The sequence below is a fragment of the Maylandia zebra genome, linkage group LG17 (assembly GCF_041146795.1).
Source record: "Maylandia zebra isolate NMK-2024a linkage group LG17, Mzebra_GT3a, whole genome shotgun sequence".
Classification (NCBI taxonomy): Eukaryota; Metazoa; Chordata; class Actinopteri; order Cichliformes; family Cichlidae; genus Maylandia; species Maylandia zebra.
In genome coordinates, this window is record NC_135183.1 from 39,591,611 (window position 1) to 39,613,110 (window position 21,500).

The following is a 21,500-nucleotide window of genomic DNA, read 5'->3' on the forward strand; positions in this document are numbered from 1 at the left end:
GAGCAGAATGAATTATTAACGGTGGCCTTCTGGTCGTGTTTTTCATCAGTGTCCACCTCCAAAGGTAAAGAGCGCTGTGATGAGAGATCTCCATTGACTGGCTCCTTCCACAGTGACAGCACAACTGTCTACCTGAACTTCACCTGATCTATTTTAGTGTTTTTAGTTTGACCTGTTTCAGTAGAATCGAGTCTCATTTTGACTCGAGCACACCGACTTCTATATTTAGTCAAATTGTAACACTTTTCTAAAGTAACGGCTAACAACATAGCGTTACCAAATAAATAGTGTATTCAGTATGATGTTATTTCCCACTGCCTGTCTTTGCAACCTCAAGTCAAAGTTAATTGTGCACTTTTTGATAGATGTGCGTGTTGCTCTCAAAGATTATTGGTTCAGTAATGTACGTAGGAGTTGATGTCACCTTAAACATGAGGGTTTAGACATTACGCTACTATTAAAGTCAAATACTAAAATGGATTTAATAATCATGAATGATGTCGTAGTTTATAGATTCTAATTACTAATATAAACAGAAATATTTACAATGAGAAACTCTTACGTTCTGTTTTGATCCCTGAGCTATAATCTGTTTAAAGTCATCAGGTCTGTGCAAGCCTTTCTTCAGCTTTTATGTCCTGTCATAAGCTGCTGCATTACTGAAGAAATGAAATCGCAGGAGCTCCTATTATTATAAGATCATACACATTTACCATTATATCCCAATAGCAGTGTTTCTTGAAGCTGCATCCCCCGTTTTATTCAGGCGATGCATGTTTGTTCTTTCGCTCTGTGTGGCTTTGGCCTATTGTAGATTTTTATTATTATTTTTTAATATAACAGTCTTCAAAAAATCACATTGAGCTGGCTCATATGCTCCACAGTAACCGTGCTCGCTCGCTGGCTTATTTCAGTCCACGCCATGGTCGCTCCATTCAGACGTTAATGTGTCGGTTTGTTTTCCAGAGTAATTAAAGTTGTTTTCTAGATGTGTGCAGTGTAACGATTTCCTGTCAAAATGACCACTCCTCAATGACTTTAATGGTTTCTCAGTAATATTAACAAAGTTTCAGTTGTGTATGCATCATGCTGGCGGTTTCTTTCCATCCACTCTTTAGATTAGCCAATTTACTGTCACTTGATCCCTTTCAGGATGCTCCCAACTGGCTGAAATACCTGGCAACTGTAACTAAGGGGCAGAGATAAGTGTGCTAAGCTGTTGGTAAATAAAGAAAAGAAACCTGGAGTCTGTTTGGATAATGCAGAAGATGCATTTTCCAATAATTAAAATGTTTCTTATCATACTGGAGGTTAACTGAGTGTTCATGTACATTATGTACACTTTGTTTGTGGCAAGCTGAGACTGAACACTGTACATATTATGACTCAGCGATGTTATGAAATTTGCATTTGAATATTTTTAGATTCAGTAGTTTTTGTTTTTAAATACATAAAGCTGCTCAACTGCAGTTAAATAGTGAATAGTGTATGTTTATGGTATGTGTGCAATGAAGGGCTGTGTGACTAAACAGGAAAGGGGAGAAAAAGTGATAAGGGCTTCACTTAATAGAAATAGTTTGAGAGATAAGTGATATGTAAATAGGAAATGTATCCAAATGTACCTCTGGGAGAAAGCCAGTCTGAGGCAGGATAATGTGGCAGGGAGCCTCAGGTGCAGCTGGGAGGGGAGGAGGCGGGGCTGTGAGCAGCGAGGAGGGTGTGTGTGTGTGTGTGTGTGTGTGTGTGTGTGTGTGGAGAGAGAGAGACTGGAGTGTGCAAGCTAGAGAGAGTGTGTGGTGAGGGAGGGAGGGAAGTGTAAGCCAGTCACAGCATCTCTCCTCACTGCACCAGGGCTGAGGGACTCTCCATCCCCTCGCTTCTCTCGCTGCAGATTTAACTCATTTCCATCAGCGCAGTCATCCCCCCCTTTTTTTGCCTTTCATTTTTACTTGCTGCTTTGGACAGATGCATTGCATTCATATCCTTCAGTGTGCCAGGATCTGAGGAATTATTAATTAAAAACGTGTTGTTGTTTTTTCCTGTTCATCTAAAATAAAAGGGACCATTTTCAAAAAAAGACCGGGACTCCGACTGGGACTTTTCTTCTCTTTATGCTGCGAGAGCGGATTCCCTTTTGTTGTACCGTCAGTGTTTTGTTCAGGTGACAGCTGTACTGAGAGAAGAGTTGGATAGGACCCCCTCCACAACGCTTGAAAGGACTAAGGCAACTTGGAAAATCTGCGGCTGCATTAAGCACTTGAGGACAAGGTCCCGAGCCCTTCTAGGTGCTGCCAGATTTTCAAGAATACCACAATGAAAATGGAAGTGTCGGGTAAATAAGCCGACTGTCGATTCATTCCCAAACCCCTCTCTGCAAGTGTCTGCGACAGGATTGCTGTGGAGTCAAAGTGATTGGAGCGCTGAGTTATTCAGGTGGCCTCTCATTTCTCCTGGAAAGTCCTCGCGTCTGCCTGCATGGGAGTCTGACATCAAACACTCATCAGCCGCTCGACTCTTACGTTGGTTTGTCTTTTTCACAACTTGCAGTCCAGAACACTGAGAGGCAAGTTTGCACATTTGGATTTAAACTTCACATTGTTGGCAGAAGTCATCTGGACGTTGGGATGCTTTACCTCATGCTGCCTAGGGATGCCTTGTAAACACATTTCCCCTCACCACTGTGTGTGCTGAGAGAGCTGTGACATTATCTCCCGCGGAGATCCCCGTGTTGTTCTAGCCCGTGTCTGTGTTTTGATTCAGACAATAGCTGGGCATACACGGGCTCCAGACACTGGCCGGAGGACCACCAAAATAAGGGAAGCCTGCGGTTACATAGTAAACACTCTGGCACACAGTGAAACTTTGGATTGTAATAAAGAAATGAATTTAATTATACATCGCTGATGCTTTAATTAAACATAGCGATCACCTAAAATGTGTTTTGGAGCCACAGCGGCACCCAGAAAATCTCAGCTGTTCTTAAGGAGTGAAATAGAAATGCTCCATTATTGTTGGGGCTCTTTAGTGAATCGAGTGGAGCTTTGGACTTTGCTTTAACCTTGTGTGATTTCCTCCCTCGCATCATCTTTGCTCTCTGCCCTTGCGAGGACATCTCCTGCCCTCAGCCTCCTGGTGGCAACTCTCATTTAAATCAGACGATGAGGCCACCGACTGCAAGGCAGAGCGGCAAGTGAGCTCACCGCTGGGATACGTGCTGGCCGAAGCTTTAGGTTTACTGAAGGAATGCACTTTCTTCGTACTACTGACCGCTGCCCACCCACTACTTTCACTGACCATGCATCATTGGAAAGGAGAGCCGAACGGGTTGTCCTACGCTGCTGGCGGCTGCATTGATTTTCCTCCAGTCTGCGTTCATTTGATCGAGACCGAGCAGCGATATGAGAGTAAGGCGAACGAAAGCGTGGGCACGCTAGGGAGCATGTTCAGCTCTGTGAACTGAGATTGGCTGCAGACGCCTGGCGAAAAACAGGAGGGCGACAGGAGAATCTCCAGTTTCGGCCCAGCTGCCTTTATGGGTGACACGCTGCAGTCCTGACCCACCTGGACGGCACCCAGAACAATGAACCAGTCTGAACTGACAACAGACCCTTCGATCACTGCCAACGTCAGCCATGGAGACTTCGTTCCTGGCAGGGCCTCGAACCACTCCTGTCCCTTGGGCTGGGGGCTGAATGGAGGCCTGGATGCTTGCATTCTGGAGACCGCTGTCATCGTGCTGCTAACTGTACTAATTATTGCTGGGAACTTGACGGTGATCTTTGTGTTCCACTGTGCCCCTCTGCTGCACCACTACACCACCAGCTACTTCATCCAGACCATGGCCTACGCCGATCTGCTGGTGGGGCTCAGCTGCTTGGTGCCCACCCTGTCGTTACTCCACTACCCAACCAGTGTCCAGGAGCCAGTCACATGCCAAGTTTTCAGCTATGTCATCTCTGTTCTGAAGAGTGTTTCAATGGCCTGCTTGGCCTGTATCAGCGTGGACCGGTACCTGGCTATAACAAAGCCGCTGTCCTACAACCAGCTGGTGACTCCGTGCCGTCTGCGAGGCTGCATCACTCTCATCTGGGTCTATTCCAGCCTGATTTTCTCCCCCTCCTTCTTTGGTTGGGGTAAGCCGGGCTATCACGGGGATATTTTCGAGTGGTGCGCACACTCTTGGCCCACCTCCGCCCTCTTCACAGGCTTCGTGGTGTGCTTGCTCTATGCGCCTGCTGCCCTTGTGGTCTGCTTTACCTATTACCACATCTTCCGCATTTGTCAGCAACACAACAGGGAGATCAGCGAACGACGTGCACGTTTCCCCAGCCAGGAGATGGAGGCCGGTGAAGGGAATGGTGGCGGGCATCACGGGGGGCACGGGCCGGATCGGCGCTACGCGATGGTACTCTTTCGCATTACCAGTGTTTTCTATATGCTTTGGCTGCCCTACATAATCTACTTTCTTCTAGAAAGCTCCCACGTGCTGGACAGCCCTGCCCTCTCCTTCATAACAACTTGGCTGGCCATTAGCAACAGCTTTTGCAACTGTGTCATCTACAGCCTGTCTAATAGTGTGTTCCGGCTGGGCATGCGCAGGCTCTCGCAGACCATTTGCTCCTTCAGCCACTGTGCTGCAGATGACCGGGACTTTGGCGAGCCTAAACCAAGAAAGAGGGCAAACTCGTGCTCCATCTGAAGCCACGTCTCCCACAGGATGAGGAAATAAGAATCCCAGCATGCTTAGCAGCTAGTTAACTCGTAGTTAAATTGGCAGGGCTCAGTGGATAACTGTATCAACCTTTTTAGCTGATAACTGTGACATTATCCTGGGCACTGGTAATTGCATTAAAACCCTTTCAAGGAGATGAATGCAGCATCTAAACTGAGATTTCAAGCGAAACGGGCGCTCTGCGGTGGCTTTTACTCTACATTACAGCGAAGGCTCTCTTAGCCTTTACATCTCTGTGCACATCATCGATGAGATCGGATCTACCGGAGAGACAAAACTGTAAATGCCAAAACATTCATAGATATCTCCTCACAAATCAAATGTGACCGTTTCATGTCTGTTAACCTTTGCTAGTGGTTGTGATTCAGAGCAACCGTCTAATGGATGTCTTCATGCTCTTTGTGTGTGGATACAGTGTAATCTACAGTTGTGCTCACAGACCTGTTTAAAGGTTCTAAGTGGATATTAGACGTTTCCATATCAATGTTACACGTACGACAGTGACAGCAGCCAGTGTGCTGCTGTGACAAATACGACGGAAAATGGCTTTGACTGTTTTTAAGAAGTGAGCAGGTGGAGTCATAGTTATGTCAGGTGTTCTGCCCCCCCTTGATTGGGTGATCGGTTACAGCTGAGATTTAAGCTAAAGATTTTACGACATGAATAAGTGCTGCTAATCTTAGAAAGTAAACTTAATGTAATTCTGTTCTGACAGTATGCAGATCATATCTCATATACCAAGGGACTGTGCAGCTTTGGCACTAAAACCTTTAAATGAACAAAATTGCTTAACACAGTTATTTATTGCTGGTCATCAAATGTCCATCAGTTCAGGTGCTGCTGTGATTGGGCCTGTACGAGATTGTTAAACAACTTTAATTTGACCTGAATATCATCAGCTGATTCGTGCTCCCCCCACGACAAAGCACCTTATTTCCAAACTGGAACAAAGCATATGTCAGGCTTAGCATAGATTCATACTGTGACGCTTAACTGAAGTCAGTGAAATAGTGCAAGGTCTCCCTCTGTGCTTTGTATTCCACAAGCATCAGAAATCCCCCCCATTGATTCAGCGTTCCTGACGTTCCCATTATGAGTGTTCAGTCAGTTTGATGCATGACTTCATGATTTTGAACCAGCCAATAAATATCTTTTCTTTATACAAATGACAGCTGGATTGTGAACACAGATGAAGATGCAGTATAAGTGTCACTGTCCAAATCTTTTCTTCTACATGAGCTGCTTTGAGGATGCAGATGTTTTACTGTTGAATGTGGCTTTGAACCCACTAACACATTCACTCTGGTGCGGGGCCTCAGATGTCACAAGTTTCTTGTGCTTTGAGTGGCTCACGTGAAGGATAGTATTGAGATGACAGGGGCTGGGATTAATGTGACCTGATCTGTTTGTTAAAAAATGACAGGGTAGACGTTTAAGGCTATTGGTTGTTTACCTCGTCTTTGTTCGTTGAACTGGTCATCTGGCGGTGCGCTTTATTTTTGCCTCGTCTTTTATTTCTCCCAGTTCTGAAATAGACGTGAAAATCTATATAACTATATAACAGACTGACTCCCACTTTACCACAGCACAGTAGGGTAGTCATTCCACTCTGTATAAAATGCATTTTTATTTTCATTAAAATGCATTTTATACAAACGAGAAAATTAATTTCACATTAATACAGCAGCAGTCTTTAGCCAAATTACCATTTGGCTCCTGTAGTGGTGTCAGCAGTTTGTGGTTTAGGCCCTGTAGTGCATAACGGCCACGCGGGAAACCAGGAGACACAGCAAACCCAGCTCCCAGATACTGTAACTCTCCGATCTACTGCTGCGGGACACTTTGTGTAGGCCAGCGGTGCCCAGCTCCCGGCCTCGAGGTGTCCTGCAGGCTTTAGATGTCCTTGATCCAACACAGCTGATTTAAACGGCTAAATGACCTCATCAACATGTCTTGAAGTTCTCCAGAGGCCTGGTAATGAACTCATCATGTGATTCAGGTGTGTTGACCCAGGGTGAGATCTAAACCCTGCAGGACACCAGCCGGTGTCCAGCAGCCAGGTCATCTCATCATTTTAAGGCTGCTTTGTGGTGTTTTACTGTAGGGCCAGTAAAACTGAGTCTTATTCTCGTTGACATGTTTGACATGGAGTATGTGAGCATTCCAGTTTAGTCTTTCTGGCCACCCTATAAATTGAAGCTAAAATCACTGTAATGAGATCTTAGACTCTTTTGATTAATCCTCAGGCTGTAGTGTCGTCACCGGCCTGTGGTCAGTCTGAGTTTGTACCGGGAGCAACTAATAATGGTTTATTCATATAGTTTACTGTAACTGCTGGCAGTGTTAGTTTTTGTTTGGGGTTATTCAAATAAGTGAACTTGGAGGCAGATGCTCCAAAAAATGAGGCAAAAGTGAAAAGCTGTGGACATGTGTGCAGGTCCTCAGAGGAACCGCCAGCATTCTTCAAAATACTCCACTTTGGTCGATGGTGTTGGATTTCAAATAGTTGCAACTTTAATGCAACGTTAACGCATTATAGATTGTTTTATGTGCCTAAAGGTGTATTTTGTAGGAAAAGTGTATTTTATCTTGAGAATAATTGCCATCACATGGTCATGCTGCACTTTTTAAAAACATTTCACGTACCGTGTGAAACTTTACACATCCGAGGATACGTCGTCACTGCGTTTAGCTTTTTCTTTAAGCTCAAGAGGGTCGAAAATGGGTCGTTTCATAACTTTATCAGCGTTGATGTGATTTCTGACTTCCATGTTCTGCTCTTTGATATCTACATTTATAGAAATGTCCAAGTGAACTCACTCCAACAGCCATACGATCTGGCATATATGAGGTATAACAGTAGGGACTGTGTCAAATACTAGACTTAAAATATTCGATATATATATATATATTTTATTTTGATAGCTTGTGTTTTTGTATTCACTTTGGGAGCGTATTAGTCGGGTAGTAGATGAAATTATTATGACCTGTAAAATCTTCAATGTGGTGACAAACAATAACACGAAAGCAAAACTCTGTAATGACATAAAATAGAGCAGTTGTCAAAAAGTTTAAGAACATTTAAAGTGGAGATCACAGTTGCTGGTATGAAGATGCACACGTGCTCATGCCTTTGTAGGCTTTCATGTAGCAGGTCATGTGAAACGTGGTCCTGGCACGAGGTTTCAGTCAAAGTGCCGAGTGTTTAATAATCAATGATTTGTGTGTCTGTGTTACACTGACCAAACTGAAGTGGTATTAAAAAATCAAGTGTTATGTCACCTTCCTTTTAAGTGCTTTGATAGAAGCTTTTAGTAAAAAGTGTTTAAAGGAAATATTATATATTTATTTAATTTATGTTTGAATCTTTATACAATATACTGCATATGAGTATGTAGTGCGTGTATCTGTTGTTGCTGTACAGCCAAAATAAGTTCTGGCAGGTGTTGTGGACCCGTTTTCGTTAACTCACCTAGGCTGATGTTTGAGTAGGAGGCGAGTGTGTTAAATTGCACAGTATCTATTTTTTTAATTTGAAATTTTGTCAAAAGGTTTTTGCTGTTGCTGCCAACCTAATAAAGGTGAAAATAGTAGACATTGCTTTTGGACAGTGTGTGTGTTTCTGTGTATCGGTAGCTGCATTCACACCCTGCTGGGAGTAGTCGTCATATTTTCTCTGCTCAAAATGTTGCAGAAAGTGGAAACATGGGTTTTTACTTTGGCCGAATCATGTGATTAGCTCACACCTGCCTCAGCAAACATGGGCGACGCTTTGATGTACAAGTCGTTTTTGAAATGTTCTCAATGTGTAATAGAAAGGAAGCCGTGCACATTTATAAATAACATAAATCCAGGACCAGAGGAGGGACGATAAATCTACATCTCGTCTTCTGACTCCTTGCAGAGAAAGAATGGAATGAAAATTGCAACCTAGTGCAACACGAGTGACTCTCATCACTTCTGTAATGATGGTATATCAGCTTAAGCTCTGAGGTTGGATCCCTCTTAGTGATACACATGTGCTGATCCTTTTGACGCAGGCAGTCAGTACTGATACACCTGTGTGTACATATGGATACAGCATATCCAGCCTAAAGTTATATCTTTAGGCTACACAGCAAACGCAGTAAATGACAAACAGATGAGGTAAAGAGTCATCTGTCTGACCTCTTTATTCTCCCGACTGATCTCTGCCACAGACTAGTCGTTCTTTTACTGGATAAAACTCCTTCACGTGCTCTGTTGGTGTGAACAGATTTCATATGATAAAGTTGTCTGTCTTAAATCAGCCTTTCAGATTTATTATGCTTTTAGACTGCGAGTGAGTCTCTCACCAGCCATAAACCCTGTGTCATCACCTAGTGGACGGAGAAGCAGGAGGAGACGGAGAGCTTTCTGGAAAAAGTCTTGCCAAAGCAGCCGACTGAGAGGAATAACCGATTCGGTTGGGTCCAATGAGAAGTGCTCAGATTACATTTGTATTACAATAATGAACCAAATATAGTTACCGCATAGAGGCAAACTGTCGCATCCAAACTGACAGTCAAGCCGTGAGCAGCTTCCCAGTCCAGGCCCACTTGATGTTCACGGCCAATGCTATATCAGGAATTCCCTTTTATTTCCACAAATGGTAGCACTTGCCTCACGTCCTCGTTCCCTTTCCATCCTGCCACTCTGCTTCTTCCGTCCCGATTGAGAAAGGACCACCTGACCCTCTTTTGAGGTGGGGAAGTCATAATTGGAGGGGAAACCAGTTCCTGTCTCTGTGCGCTAATAGCGGAGCCTCGCGGCAGTCACCAAAAGCCTTTGATGGCACAAGGAGGGGCACACTTAGACACCCACACACCAACACTCGCTCATACATCTTGTATTGCCTCCATTTCTCTTTGAAAACATGAGATCCAGCTGATAGATGACAGCTAGTCATAGCCAGCTATAGCAGTCCTCAAACTGTAATTCATCCAGTGGGAGGTTAAACCCACATCATTATTGGATTTGTTGTCATTTGGGGGGGCCAATCAAGATTCAGTCCATCAATAGTTAATCTCAAATATTTGACTAAATTATTTTTTTAAAAGTTATCTGAAGGGAAGCTAATAACAGAGGACATCCATACAATGCTTCATGGCAGTCCGTCTACCTGAATCGTTTCAGCTGCAATGACTGCTTGATTGTGTCACTCCTCCGGTGCTCTCATAGCTTCCTAAAATGGTTTTCTTGATACAGATTTTCTAAAGAGAAAATTTTAATAATAGAATAATAAGGTAAAAATATGCCGTCCTGTACTCTTCCAAACCACAGTAAAGACTACGGTGAACTTCTGTGATGTGCAGAGAGGTGCGGGCTTGGTGACTGCCACGCTTGAGAACATGTCCTTTAACTCTAACACAGATTAACTGTGAACCAAAGGAAATAAAAGAACACCCCGTGATTCAGGTGCTTGTAGAACTACCTTTAGCAGCAATAACGTGAAGTAGGGTTGGGCGATATGTAAAAAATCGCCGACAATCATCAGTCCAGTAATCGACGATGGGCGATGTATTTGTGCATGCGCAGACTTTTTGATGGGCGGAGCAATGTAATCATGCACGTTCTGATTTGCAACAAGCACTTGGGCGCACTCTGAGGAGGGGGCACTTGCTCGCAGATGAAAGAGGGTGCTGTTAAAACAGCGCTAATATTATTTTCTGTTGACTGCTTCTATTAGCTCCGTCATTATTAGCAAACTTACTCGTGGGCAAATAAATAAACCGCCCCCTGTAAACACGATCGCCGGTGGGCTCAGCCTATCATCGATAGTCGATATTCATCCAATCGCCCAACCTTAACGTGAAGTGCTGCGGACTGGACTTTGACACACCTTCAAACATCTTCAAATCATCAGATCTCCACCAACAGCTGGCGTGAGGTGTTTATGCTGTTTGATTTTCACCAAAAGCGGTGCTGTGCATTATGGACAAACATAAAGTTTTGTGGTTTGTTAAGAACTTAGCAAAGCTGAGCCATGCTGCCGTGTTCTTCTAGTGTGGACGCTCTTTGCTGGCAACTCTTCCAAACAAGTCACAGTTGTTCAGGCTTTTTTCTAACTATACTGTTGCAAACTTTAACTTTTAACACGCTAACTGAGGCCTACAGATTGTGAGGCAAGCTTGTTGCAGCTGCTGCCTCTTAATTCCTGTGGAAGCAGTGAGGGTGGCCTGAGTTTCTTCAGTCATATCGAGGACAACGCTGATATATTAGAAAGCATCTGCAGCAGTGACGACATACGAGTGCCTCTCCGGTGAACGCGCGTTTGAGGACGTGACATTTAATCAGAGTATTTATGTAATTGTCATGGTGACAAAATGGTCAGTGGTTCAGTTCTCACAGAGGACCTGATTCTTGTCCAAGTGCTCCAGAGCAATAAACAGAACACTTAGCTACCCACTCGTTGCAGAGTGCGCTGGATGGGAACATTGGAAATGTCTAAAATGTGGACTGACCAGCACTCTTCATCCGATGCTTTTAAGTTCACAATTCGATTCCACCTTTGGACCCGGCGAGTGCCACAGGTACACTTTTGTCCATCAGTTGATTCTTTGCTGAGAGCTTTCTCTTCCATCTCGTTTGAGTGCTTTGAGTTTCCCTGCATTGGTTTCACTGGATGAAAGTAACGATCAGCATTTCTGCAGGTTTTTTTCCACCTTTTGTATCTTAAAATCTCACCTTAGCCTTGAGCACCTGTTTATATTTGTGTGTCTGTAATGGATCTGTGACGTGTATATACTCATGCATGTATAATACCGATTAGTAATCATGTTAAAGCTTGATAAGTTTATACTGGTTAAGAAATTCAAAACAAGTTTTTACATTTTTTCAGAGAAGAAAATGTATCAATTTGTAACCAATAAAAAGCGATTGTTAAATTAAATGGAGGCTTTCTGTAAAACATGCTAACATGTAGATGAATTCTCAACTTTGGAAAAAGGATTAAAGATTTGAACAAAAACTAGGGACACTTTATTAACCACTGAATAAAAATTATAACTGATCTGATAAATACACATTAGAGTTCATTTTTATTAATTTAGTTAAATTGTTACTGTTGCAAAAATGCGAGCTAATTAAAAGTTCAGTTTTCAGATTACTGTTTGTCAACGACAGTTTATGTTGAACTTGAGCGATATTTAAAACGTTGGTACTGTTGTCGCCGACATCGTCAGACAGCTGCCGCTCTCACCGCAGAAACTCTCTTCCTGTTTCAAGTGGATTTTATTGTGACAGGACGGAGCTCGTTAAGTATCGGCGTTGGAAATGCTTTAATCCATTTGTCTTATTACTGCAACGCTAAACTAACATCTGAAGAGTTTTTAAGATTTCTTTTAATACATTCTAATTTAATTTGGCATAATTTCCACTAATATTCCTCTTTTAGCTGTTCAGACACACGAAGACAAACACCTTGACAGACAGCGGAGGACAAACCTGTTTTATTGTTGCCCTCCCTGCAGACCTCAGACACTGAAGCTCTGCCAGAAAACCACTGCCAGCTTCTTTAATTCTCTCTCTAGGCATTTTATCTGAATGAAATACCATAAGCCAGTCAAACTACCCCCTTGGGCCCTCGGCATATTCCTACTCAGAGCCTTATCTGGACAACAGGACTGGTTGTGTTGGGCAGGTTAGTAGCGAGAGGCAGCTCGTCTCAAACCATCATTAACACGACACATAGCTTCTCTCCTTTTGTAACCAAATTATAACTGTATGTTTTTTATGTTACACAATTAATAATGAGTAAATATTAAGCTAAAAGTCAGATGTTGTGACAGATGGCCTGCGCAGACGTTTTGCCAGCTCTGGTTTTCGCTTGTCTCTGGTGTGTGAGGAAGCACAAAAAGCTCAGATATAATCAAACTGGTTTGCCAGTATTTGTGTTTGAAGTATGAGCCTGGAGCACTGAGAATGGCACAGGACATGTTAACCTTCATCTTGGTACTCCCTGGATAAACTGTGGGTCAGATTGTCATGTCTCTGTCTTGGTGTTATACAGCCTCTAACATAACACATGGAAAGGTGCGTACTATAAATGCAGGGGCAAGAAATCACACTACTCGATGTGAAACAAGTGTATCTTCTTTCATGGACCCACTAAGTGTTTGACCCAAGATGCCACCTCTATCATCCCCCAGGGTCTTATGTCCCCACATAAGAGGTTCAGCTGTCCTACAGTGAAAATGACAACACACAGAAAATGTCAGATACCTGGGGGATGCACCGAGCTCTCAGTGATGCAGTGTGAGAGGTAGAGAGAGGTGCGTGCCATCAGAGGGGCATCACCTACCAAATCTGTTGTTTCTAGTATAGAAACATTCCAGGCAAAGTGCCACATGACACAAGGTGCTGATGCAGTTCATCAGCTTGTGGAGGAAGTACAGCCAGCCACCTCTCACACATGGTGATATGTTTACCCAGACTGCAGTTTGGTGGTTTTCACCTCTGCAAATAAAACGTCTAACATCTACATCGATGTTTTTGTCCCCTCCCAGTACTCTGTGCCTTTACTTGTTACAGTGTTGCTCCTGTGACGCGTTTCTAATGAAGCTGAAACATGTTTATCTGCCCTGAAAATTTCTGTTTTTCAGGCTTCAAAAAGGATGAAGAAGCAATATTTAGACATACAGGCCTTTAAAGTGTACAAGGGTAACTCGAAGTATTTTCATTGTATGAATTGTATTCTTTGTCTTCGTGAAACAAATTTCCCTAATGTTTATGTCTAGTTATTTATGGGTACAAAAAAAATTACCAGGTTGGTTTGTTGCAGAGTGCCCCCTGCTGGACACTCGTATGATGGTTGAAGGGTGTTTCTGCCGTCTGTTTTTCATATTTTCCATTATTTTTTTTATTTATTGGATGATGAATGAAAATTATTTAACTGGCGAATATCTCTGCAAGTTTCATTTGCATGGCGTCATAAATCTAATGTGTTTATCCAGGATAACTCAGGTGCTTGTGACAGATCACAGATCGTCTTTGAATGACCTTAGTGATTAAATGTTGTATTTCATAGTTTTGTATTACTACTGCAGTGTCTACAATTCCATAAAAAGAATAATAAACTGCCATTACAATTTGTTATTATACATTTTATTTATATATAGATCTATATAGATACAAACTATTAGACAAATTAAAGTCCTCTCATAGTATTATCATCGTATTATTTATTGTATTGTTTTATTACCTTTTATTCTGAAAGAGGGTGCTGTTAAAACAGCACTATTATTATATTTCGTTATTAGATATAAAAACAAACAACTTATTTATTACTTTAAAAAAAAATTCTGTTTCGTCATTACTTTGTCCTTTCGCTCTGGGACTGTGTGTACATAATTTCGTTCCACCTCATGTTCACATGTGATGCGAATGACAATAAAGCTCCTTGAATCCTGGTTCGGGAGCAGGAACCAGATTTATTTTTTTATTTTTATTTTTTTTAATCGTTCAACCAAAAAGCTGTTACGTGCGTCAAGTTCCAGTTGCTTTTATATTAAGCCAGCTAATGAGAGCACAGACATTGTCAAACAAGCAAAAGCTATTTTATTTGTTTCTTTTTTAAATAAACTACGTTTTTTGAAGTATTTCTTTATTCATAAAGAAAAAACATAAAGACGTTGATGAAAAGTCCTAATGAAGGTAAATGAAACGGAGCTGCAGTTACAGCTGTGCCAGTTTAACTGTGAGGAAAATGAAATTTAGCGTGTGCGCGCACCATGCTCGGCTTATTGAAATGCACAACCAGCCGCACCATTAAAATGCCACGGCAGCGATACAGACACAGATGAATCTGCAATCTGCCAGGCAGGCCAGCTGTTGCCCCTCCACCACCACCCACTGCCCACCCTCCAGGGAAGCCTCGAGAAACTTCCTCACCAGCAAGCAAGCACAAAGGCCTCAAGGGGAGCTGGGTTTTAATTACTGGGCTGTGTCCTCTGAATATCATATCTCACTGCATCACACGGAGGGAAACGAGGGCAAAAAAGTAATGAGGAGTGTTTGTGAAGCCAGGTACGTCCGCAGAGAGGCAGAGTCATTATTGTTTCCCGACGTCTGGCTGTGTTGTGACAAAGGGCCAATAATATGGTCTGTCTTTGCCTCGCTAACATGTACAATTAGCATCGCTCTTTGGAAGCTCTCGGATACAAAATCTCGGATTAATCAGGCATTTTGGGAGTTTCTTAAATTCATTTCATTCCCTTTGTAACATTTTGAGTTTTCCTCAAACCATAAGGAAGCTCAGTGGAAACAAATGGAAACCATTCTACATTCACAGCTAAAGAAAGATGTTTGCTGAGCATCAGGCTTTATTCTGACCAGGCTTCCTGCAACCAAGAAATGGTCCCATCTTCCTTAATTAGAACAATATTTCTCATTTCATTAATACTAAAGAAGCTTTGCATGATTCAGAGTTAAAAATAATCCTGCTTATTTCATACTGGGCCTCAGCGTGTTTGATAGCTTTAGCTTCACCCTCTCTTTGCCTTCTCGCTGTAAACAGAAGGTTTGAACAGCAGGTGGGTGGGGCTGCTGTGAGGTGACATCACAGAGACCTGAGAGCAGAAAAAAGCACAGAGCCCAAGCTGAAGCCCAACCTCGTGGTTCATATGGATTCACGTAGAAGTACAGTTTACTGCACGTGTTTACAGCAACAGCACGTCTTCTGCCCTGTTTTCAGTGCCGCTCCTTCATTGAAGAAGCTCCATCCAAAGATAGAGGCCAGCTAATATTCTGCCTGTCAGTCACTCAGATTGTCTCCCTGCTTAAGTCATTTCCTCTTCCCTTTATATCTGTGCTTTAGATTCTCCACATTCTCCTTCTGTCTGGGTTTATGCTGTTAGTTTTCTCACTGCGTCTTATTCAGCTGCACAGTTTTCATTTAAAGATGTAAGTTAATAACAAATGAAATGGTGCCTCACAGTGAAACAGACATTTCTTTCAAGCAGTCTCGAGGCTCTGACTTCATATGGACCGTAGTCTGATCGGTTCCAGGGTGCAGCTCTGCAACAGACGGGCTCTTTAACACACCATCCTGCTGCTTCATGCAGCAGCTGTTCCCTAATATGGTGCCGAATGCGCCGCTCCGACAGGGCAGCTCTTTCCTTTGTTGTCTCCTCGTCCCCGTTGGAGACGTCGCTGTCAAAGTCCATCAGATTTCTTTCAACGATCCTCCACCGTGGCTGGCAGAGCGTTAGGATGAGGCCTTCTGAGCACAGGATCGATTACTGGACAGCGTGCAGAGATGCTAACTGTTGGGCCCGCTGGTTTAGAGACTTATTCCCGTTAACGAAGGAATGTCTTTGATCATACAGTTTGAACCAAGACAAATTTAAGTACAGTGATGGCAACATTTAACAATTTGACTGTGTTTCTGTCTTTAGTCACGTGTTTGCTGTTAAGAGCCACGGTGAAACCAGCAGGAAGGAATTTAATTACTGTTTACTGTTTAACTTTCACCATGATTGTACTTTGCAAGATTTCTGAGAGACATTGATTAAAAAAAAAAAAGCATTTCATGTTCTGAATGTAGTCTCTAAACCGCGGTTGAGACCTGTTCGCCTCATTTTTCAGCTCTCAGTAACTCAGCTGTTGTCCAGTGTAACTGTCTTAGTTTGGCGTTTATGCCTGCGGACAGAAGTAATAGATATTCAGTGCTGGAGTGCCAGGTTAGTGGTACGATCCTCTGCTTTTACCTACAGTCACCGTGTCTTGCTCACTAGCACACTGGGAACTTTAGTTTCTTATAAAAATGTTCTCTGATCTTCGTCAGTTTGAGTCACAACAAGACCAACACAAGCGCACTAAACTAACCGTTCTAGTTTATTTTGCCTTTATTGAACACACCAAGTAATCTATCACAGTCCAGGATGAGGAGAAAAGAGAAAGAAAACCTCCGAGTTCTCCTAAACCTTCTCAGTTTGCTTTCCCTCGGGCTCTGGATACCCTGCAGGCATTTAAGAAACAGACTCTTACATTTTCTCAAGAAGATTGCACACAACTAATCTAACAAGAAAACGGGATTTTGTTTTCACGTAGCCAAATCGGACTCGTAGCTTTTTAATCAGACATTCCCAGAATTATTGATGAGCAGAAAGGAACGTCGTTCTAGTCCTTGTGTGTGTGACCGAGGTTGTTACTGAAGCCAGCGAGCCTGCACTGAAGTATGAAGGCTTTTGTTTTGTTCTTGAATGAAGGTCAGACTGGATTTTATGAGAAACTTTCATGTTTTATTATTAGTTATGCAAGAAATCGTGTTACAGTAACTGACTCTCACACGTTGTGGTATAAATGCGCACACACACCTCACATCTACCTTTCAGTTTTATTCTGCACGTATGTAAATGATTTATGTCGACCTCGCCGATTGAGCCGATATCCATCTAGTGCACCGCCTTGAAATTATTACATCTCCTTTAATGACTGTGCACCAAATACATCCAATATGTGCATATTTAAGGTAAATAAAATACAGTAAAAGGGTATAAATTACATTTCTGACTTGCAGCCATCTTGTAGTTTTATTGTATAAATATGGAGGGATATTTACATTTGAATCTTTCTGTAATTATTCTCTGCACACATTTTCAGTTCACACGCAGCCTTCATAGCTGCTTCCAGCGCCACCTCTGATTGGCCAGGCTGTCACTTTAGGGCTTAGTGGGCTCTGAGTGTTCAGCTGTCTAAACCCAGCATATTTGGCTTCTGCCTCATCGGTTTAACAAAGCGTGGCTGCCTCTGAGTCGAGGGGTTCACCAGCCAGCACCCGTGGGCTCCTTCCACACCCGGGAGTTGCATAACACTGTCAGAAAAGGAGGGTTACTTGAGAGCTCGCTGCTCTGTAGAACAGTATAATAAGGATGGAGCTGCTTCTGAGATTCTGCATTTACATTTCTACATGTAGAGCATTTAACTGCCACTTTTATCCAAAGAGCCTGACAGTGTGAGAGCAGGTAGGTGGTTCATTATTTCGCTCAAGGACATTTTGACAGGATTTTGTGCTGTTGATGGACAGACTGACTCATGCTTCTGAAGCGAACTGTTGAAGTACTGACCTTGTCATTTTTATAGCCTTACTTCGCTTTGTTCTAACATGCCTCATGTTCAGAAATGATCCGAGGCTCCTCGGTGCCGCAGAAAACCCCACAAAGCCGATTGGTCTGTTCATGGGGCCACGTCGTTCGTTGGTGAGCGACTAATGGAGTCGCTGGCTTCTGCGCCGATGCCTTCCACGATAAGTTTGTTCATACTGTTGGGAAAAAATAATGTAGTTCTAGATCTAACTCAAGTGGCAGAGTAGGGTCCATTTTCTTGCATTGCGATATCAAATAAGCCGTGTTGACGCACTCCGCAGCCCTGAACGTTGCTACACGAGAGCTGTGTTTACTATAGTAGCAGCAGCTGAAGCAGACTCCTGCTGGGTCCTGCGTGAGAAAAGGCAACTCTGGGCAGTGTTTTCACTGATTGCTCTAACATCTGCCCAGACACCTATATACTGTATTTTAGTGCCATTAAGACACTTGTTTGCAGTTATACATGTATAAATTTCAATGCAAGGATACAGACAGCATTCAGTCTTCAATTGAATAGACTCTCACGTTGCTTCCCAACATGTATAACATTATAAGTACGTAGCTCCAGAGCACAGCACACCTTTCTGCCTGATACGGTGGAACCTTCCAGTGGAGCAGCATGACGGCATTTGTCAAGGTCACGACCCAGTATGCCTAAAGGTCCCCCGGCTTCATTCTTCCCCTCTGACGAGACGCGAGGGGAAGCCCAGACCAGGGAAGCTAACCTGTCAACCACATTTAAGACAAAGTGTGGTGTCAACTCGGTCACCCGGCTCCTGAATCATTAGTTTTCAACCATGGCAGGTGTTTGCTTATGTTACCTTCGAGTGTAAAATGAAGGCCCAGCTCCCATGGCTGTAATTAACATTTAAAACATCCCCCATTAAGCAGCTGCCCTTTTACTGCTTTGCTCCCTAAAGCCATAGAAGTAGTTAAGGATCAGTCATTAAAGTCTGCTCTTTTTTTTCTTCTTTCATGTATCTTCATGTATTTGTTCTTTAACTACTACCTACCATCCCTTTTGCTCCAGTGATGTTTTAGCAGATACTATACACGGAGTTAAATGATTATTTCACTTTTTCTCATATTTATAATCAGTTCGTTTAATGCTGATAACCACGTTGTTACCTGGGCAACATTCAAAACGACCACATTGTTTTCTGATTTATAATACATAAGTTCATTAGACTGATGAACCTGGTTCTGCAGGAGGTTTCTTCCTGTTAAAAGGGAGTTTTTCCTTCCTACTGTTGCCAAAGTGCTGCTCATAGAGCGTCATACAATGTGTGTTATTGTAGGGTCTACCTTACAATACAAAGCACCTTGAGGCGACTGTTGTTGTGATTTGATGCTGTATAAATAAAATTGAATTGAACTGAATGTGTTATTCAGCACCTTTAATCAGGTAAATGTCCTTGTGCAGTTCTTACTTTGACTTTCTTTTGTTCTGTCTTTGCTCCGTATCAGAGAAGGTACTTTTTCATTTTTCATTGTTATTGGGCTGTTTCAGTGTCCACCTCTTTAGATGCAGGGCGATGCCTACAGAAGCAGAAAAATCCGTATTTATTAGTTTTTGGTTGCAGTCATAGAACCAAAATTATGAAGGAAAGCTATTGTCAGAAGTGGATACTCGAGGCTTAAAGGCCACGTTTATGTTACAGTTCATCCGAAGCGCTGACAGTTTTTACTGGATGGACTAAAAACCCATTTAAAGTGCTTACAACTAAATTTGTGTATTAAATAATGATTTGAACACACTTGTTTATATGTCACAGTTGAGCATGAAAGTGTGTTTCTCACAGAGGAAAGCCTCCAGAGCTGCTTCCATCAGTCAGCTTTGTGTGGCTAATGAAACGCTGGTGGATGTAGACAGATGTGGAGGTTGAGTGCAGGTTTGGACATATCAGCAGTTTTTATTTTTAGCCGTGCGTGTTAAGTAGGTAACCTGTTGGAGAGGTCTGAGTAATGGACTGTCTGCCCAACGAGCCCCCAGGCTGCGATTACAGAAGCCTGTTGTTCTTCTCCGGGTACTTGTATCGCTCCCCTCGCTTTAAACCTCTTTCTCGACTTCTGTCTCATCTGTCTCTGCTTGTTTATCCATCTTGATCTCTCCCCGTGCCGTTCTGCAGTGCTTTCTGCTTCTCTTGTTCTTCTCTCGTTAGTCTTTTCTCTTTTTGGTCTCGTTTTCTACCTTTAGTCAGCTTTAAACCCACCAAGGGGCACAAAAATGAAGCGTTGCATGGACACGGTAGTGTTGAATCAGGACATCAGGTCATGTGACGTCTGTTTGTTTTTGCGTGGTGTCAGAAGACGAGTCTGTTTGGTGGGTGTTGTTTGCTGCTCTGACGGCTGCCCCCCCCCAATGATTACGCCTATATTACTGCATTTCTGTTTTCAACAGGCTTTACTGATGAACTGACCATTTCAGGCTCACTAACTCTCTCCTGTGGAGCAGCTCACAAACTTGTGCATGTTCTGATTTCCCCAGAAATCCTTTCTTCTACCTGTTGTGTACACGAACATCTGCAGTCGCCTTCCTTTTTGGGTTACTGGAGGATTACCCGTGGCTAAGAATAGCTTTGACTTTTCTTCAGATGGTGCTCCCACCTTGGTCTTATCGCAGCCACAGATCCTTCGTCCTACTGTTGCCCCTGTCTGGTAGCTAACAATCACTAGCAGCCTTCTGGATCCCCCTCATTGTCTTTTCTGTTCCTTCTCCTGTGGCAGCTGTAAAAAGATATTCGAGCTAAAGGCGCTTTGGATTGTGGCGATTGCGGTGGCGATGCTGTGCACGCTGCTTCTGTCCGCGCTACACTCGTTGATAACGTCCAGCTCTCTGGTGACCTCGGATGACCCCGAGGTGCCAAAGTGTGCTGGGCTCTCTCCCATGTGGGGAAACACTTTGGGATTTTCCCCATTAGGCATAAAGCATGCCAGTGAAATACATAACAGGTATATAACCACAGTCACCCTGCTTATTGTTACGATTCTAGTTTCCTGGAAGGTTTGATGACCATTAATGTTTATGCTACTGTGAGGAATGAGTGGCCTTTCCTCATTGGCTGAGCCACAACTTTGCATTTCATAGAAAAGTAAACCGGCACATAAAGATGTGGACGGTCAGTATTGGAGAAAAGGTTTGTCTTGTATTTTTGCATAGTAACACCGTACTGCTGAAATAGCTTTGCACAGTTGCTCTCTGCACTGAAAATGACAGAAGATGACTCAAATATTTAGGTGGCCATGTGGAGGTGGAGAGGGATAGAAAAGCAAGGAAATGAGGTAGAAAAGAAGACAAAAGAGATCATAGAAAGCAGGAGGAAATAGAGAAAGCAATAGAAGCGAGGTTACAGTGTGAGATGAAGTGGAAAGTACAATATGGAAATAGAAAATGGGAGAAGATAAGCTTGAAAAGCGAACAAAGGAGGAAAGAATTCAAGGAGAGGAGGAAACTGGAGAGAAGAGGAAGAAAGGATATAAACAAGAAGGAAGGACATTAAGCTGCTTAGAGGACGTCCTGCCTTTTTTCGGTGTTTTTTGAGTAATGAGGCTGTTAATTAGCAGAGGCATGCATGGTTTATTAAATCAAACTGTTTACAACTTTCACTGTCAAGCAGATTCCTGCTGGTCCATGATGATGCTGCAGTGGTAATTACAGTGTCATA

At 42.9% G+C, this 21,500-nt stretch overlaps 2 protein-coding genes across 3 annotated transcripts in view; both read left to right on the forward strand.

Annotated features, from left to right (window-relative positions):
- rabgap1l (RAB GTPase activating protein 1-like) overlaps positions 1-21,500 on the forward strand; it is a 93,395-nt gene that overhangs the window by 28,478 nt on the left and 43,417 nt on the right. The window lies entirely within an intron of this gene.
- Positions 1,676-6,363, forward strand: gpr52 (G protein-coupled receptor 52). The gene has a single exon (XM_004553748.5). It carries the CDS (start codon positions 3,581-3,583, stop codon positions 4,697-4,699), a length of 1,119 nt encoding a protein of 372 aa, XP_004553805.1. The 5' UTR covers positions 1,676-3,580; the 3' UTR covers positions 4,700-6,363.

Excerpts from the sequence above, each read along its gene's own strand:
- gpr52 (XM_004553748.5), top strand. The coding sequence starts at position 3,581 with ATGAACCAGTCTGAACTGACAACAGACCCTTCGATCACTGCCAACGTC.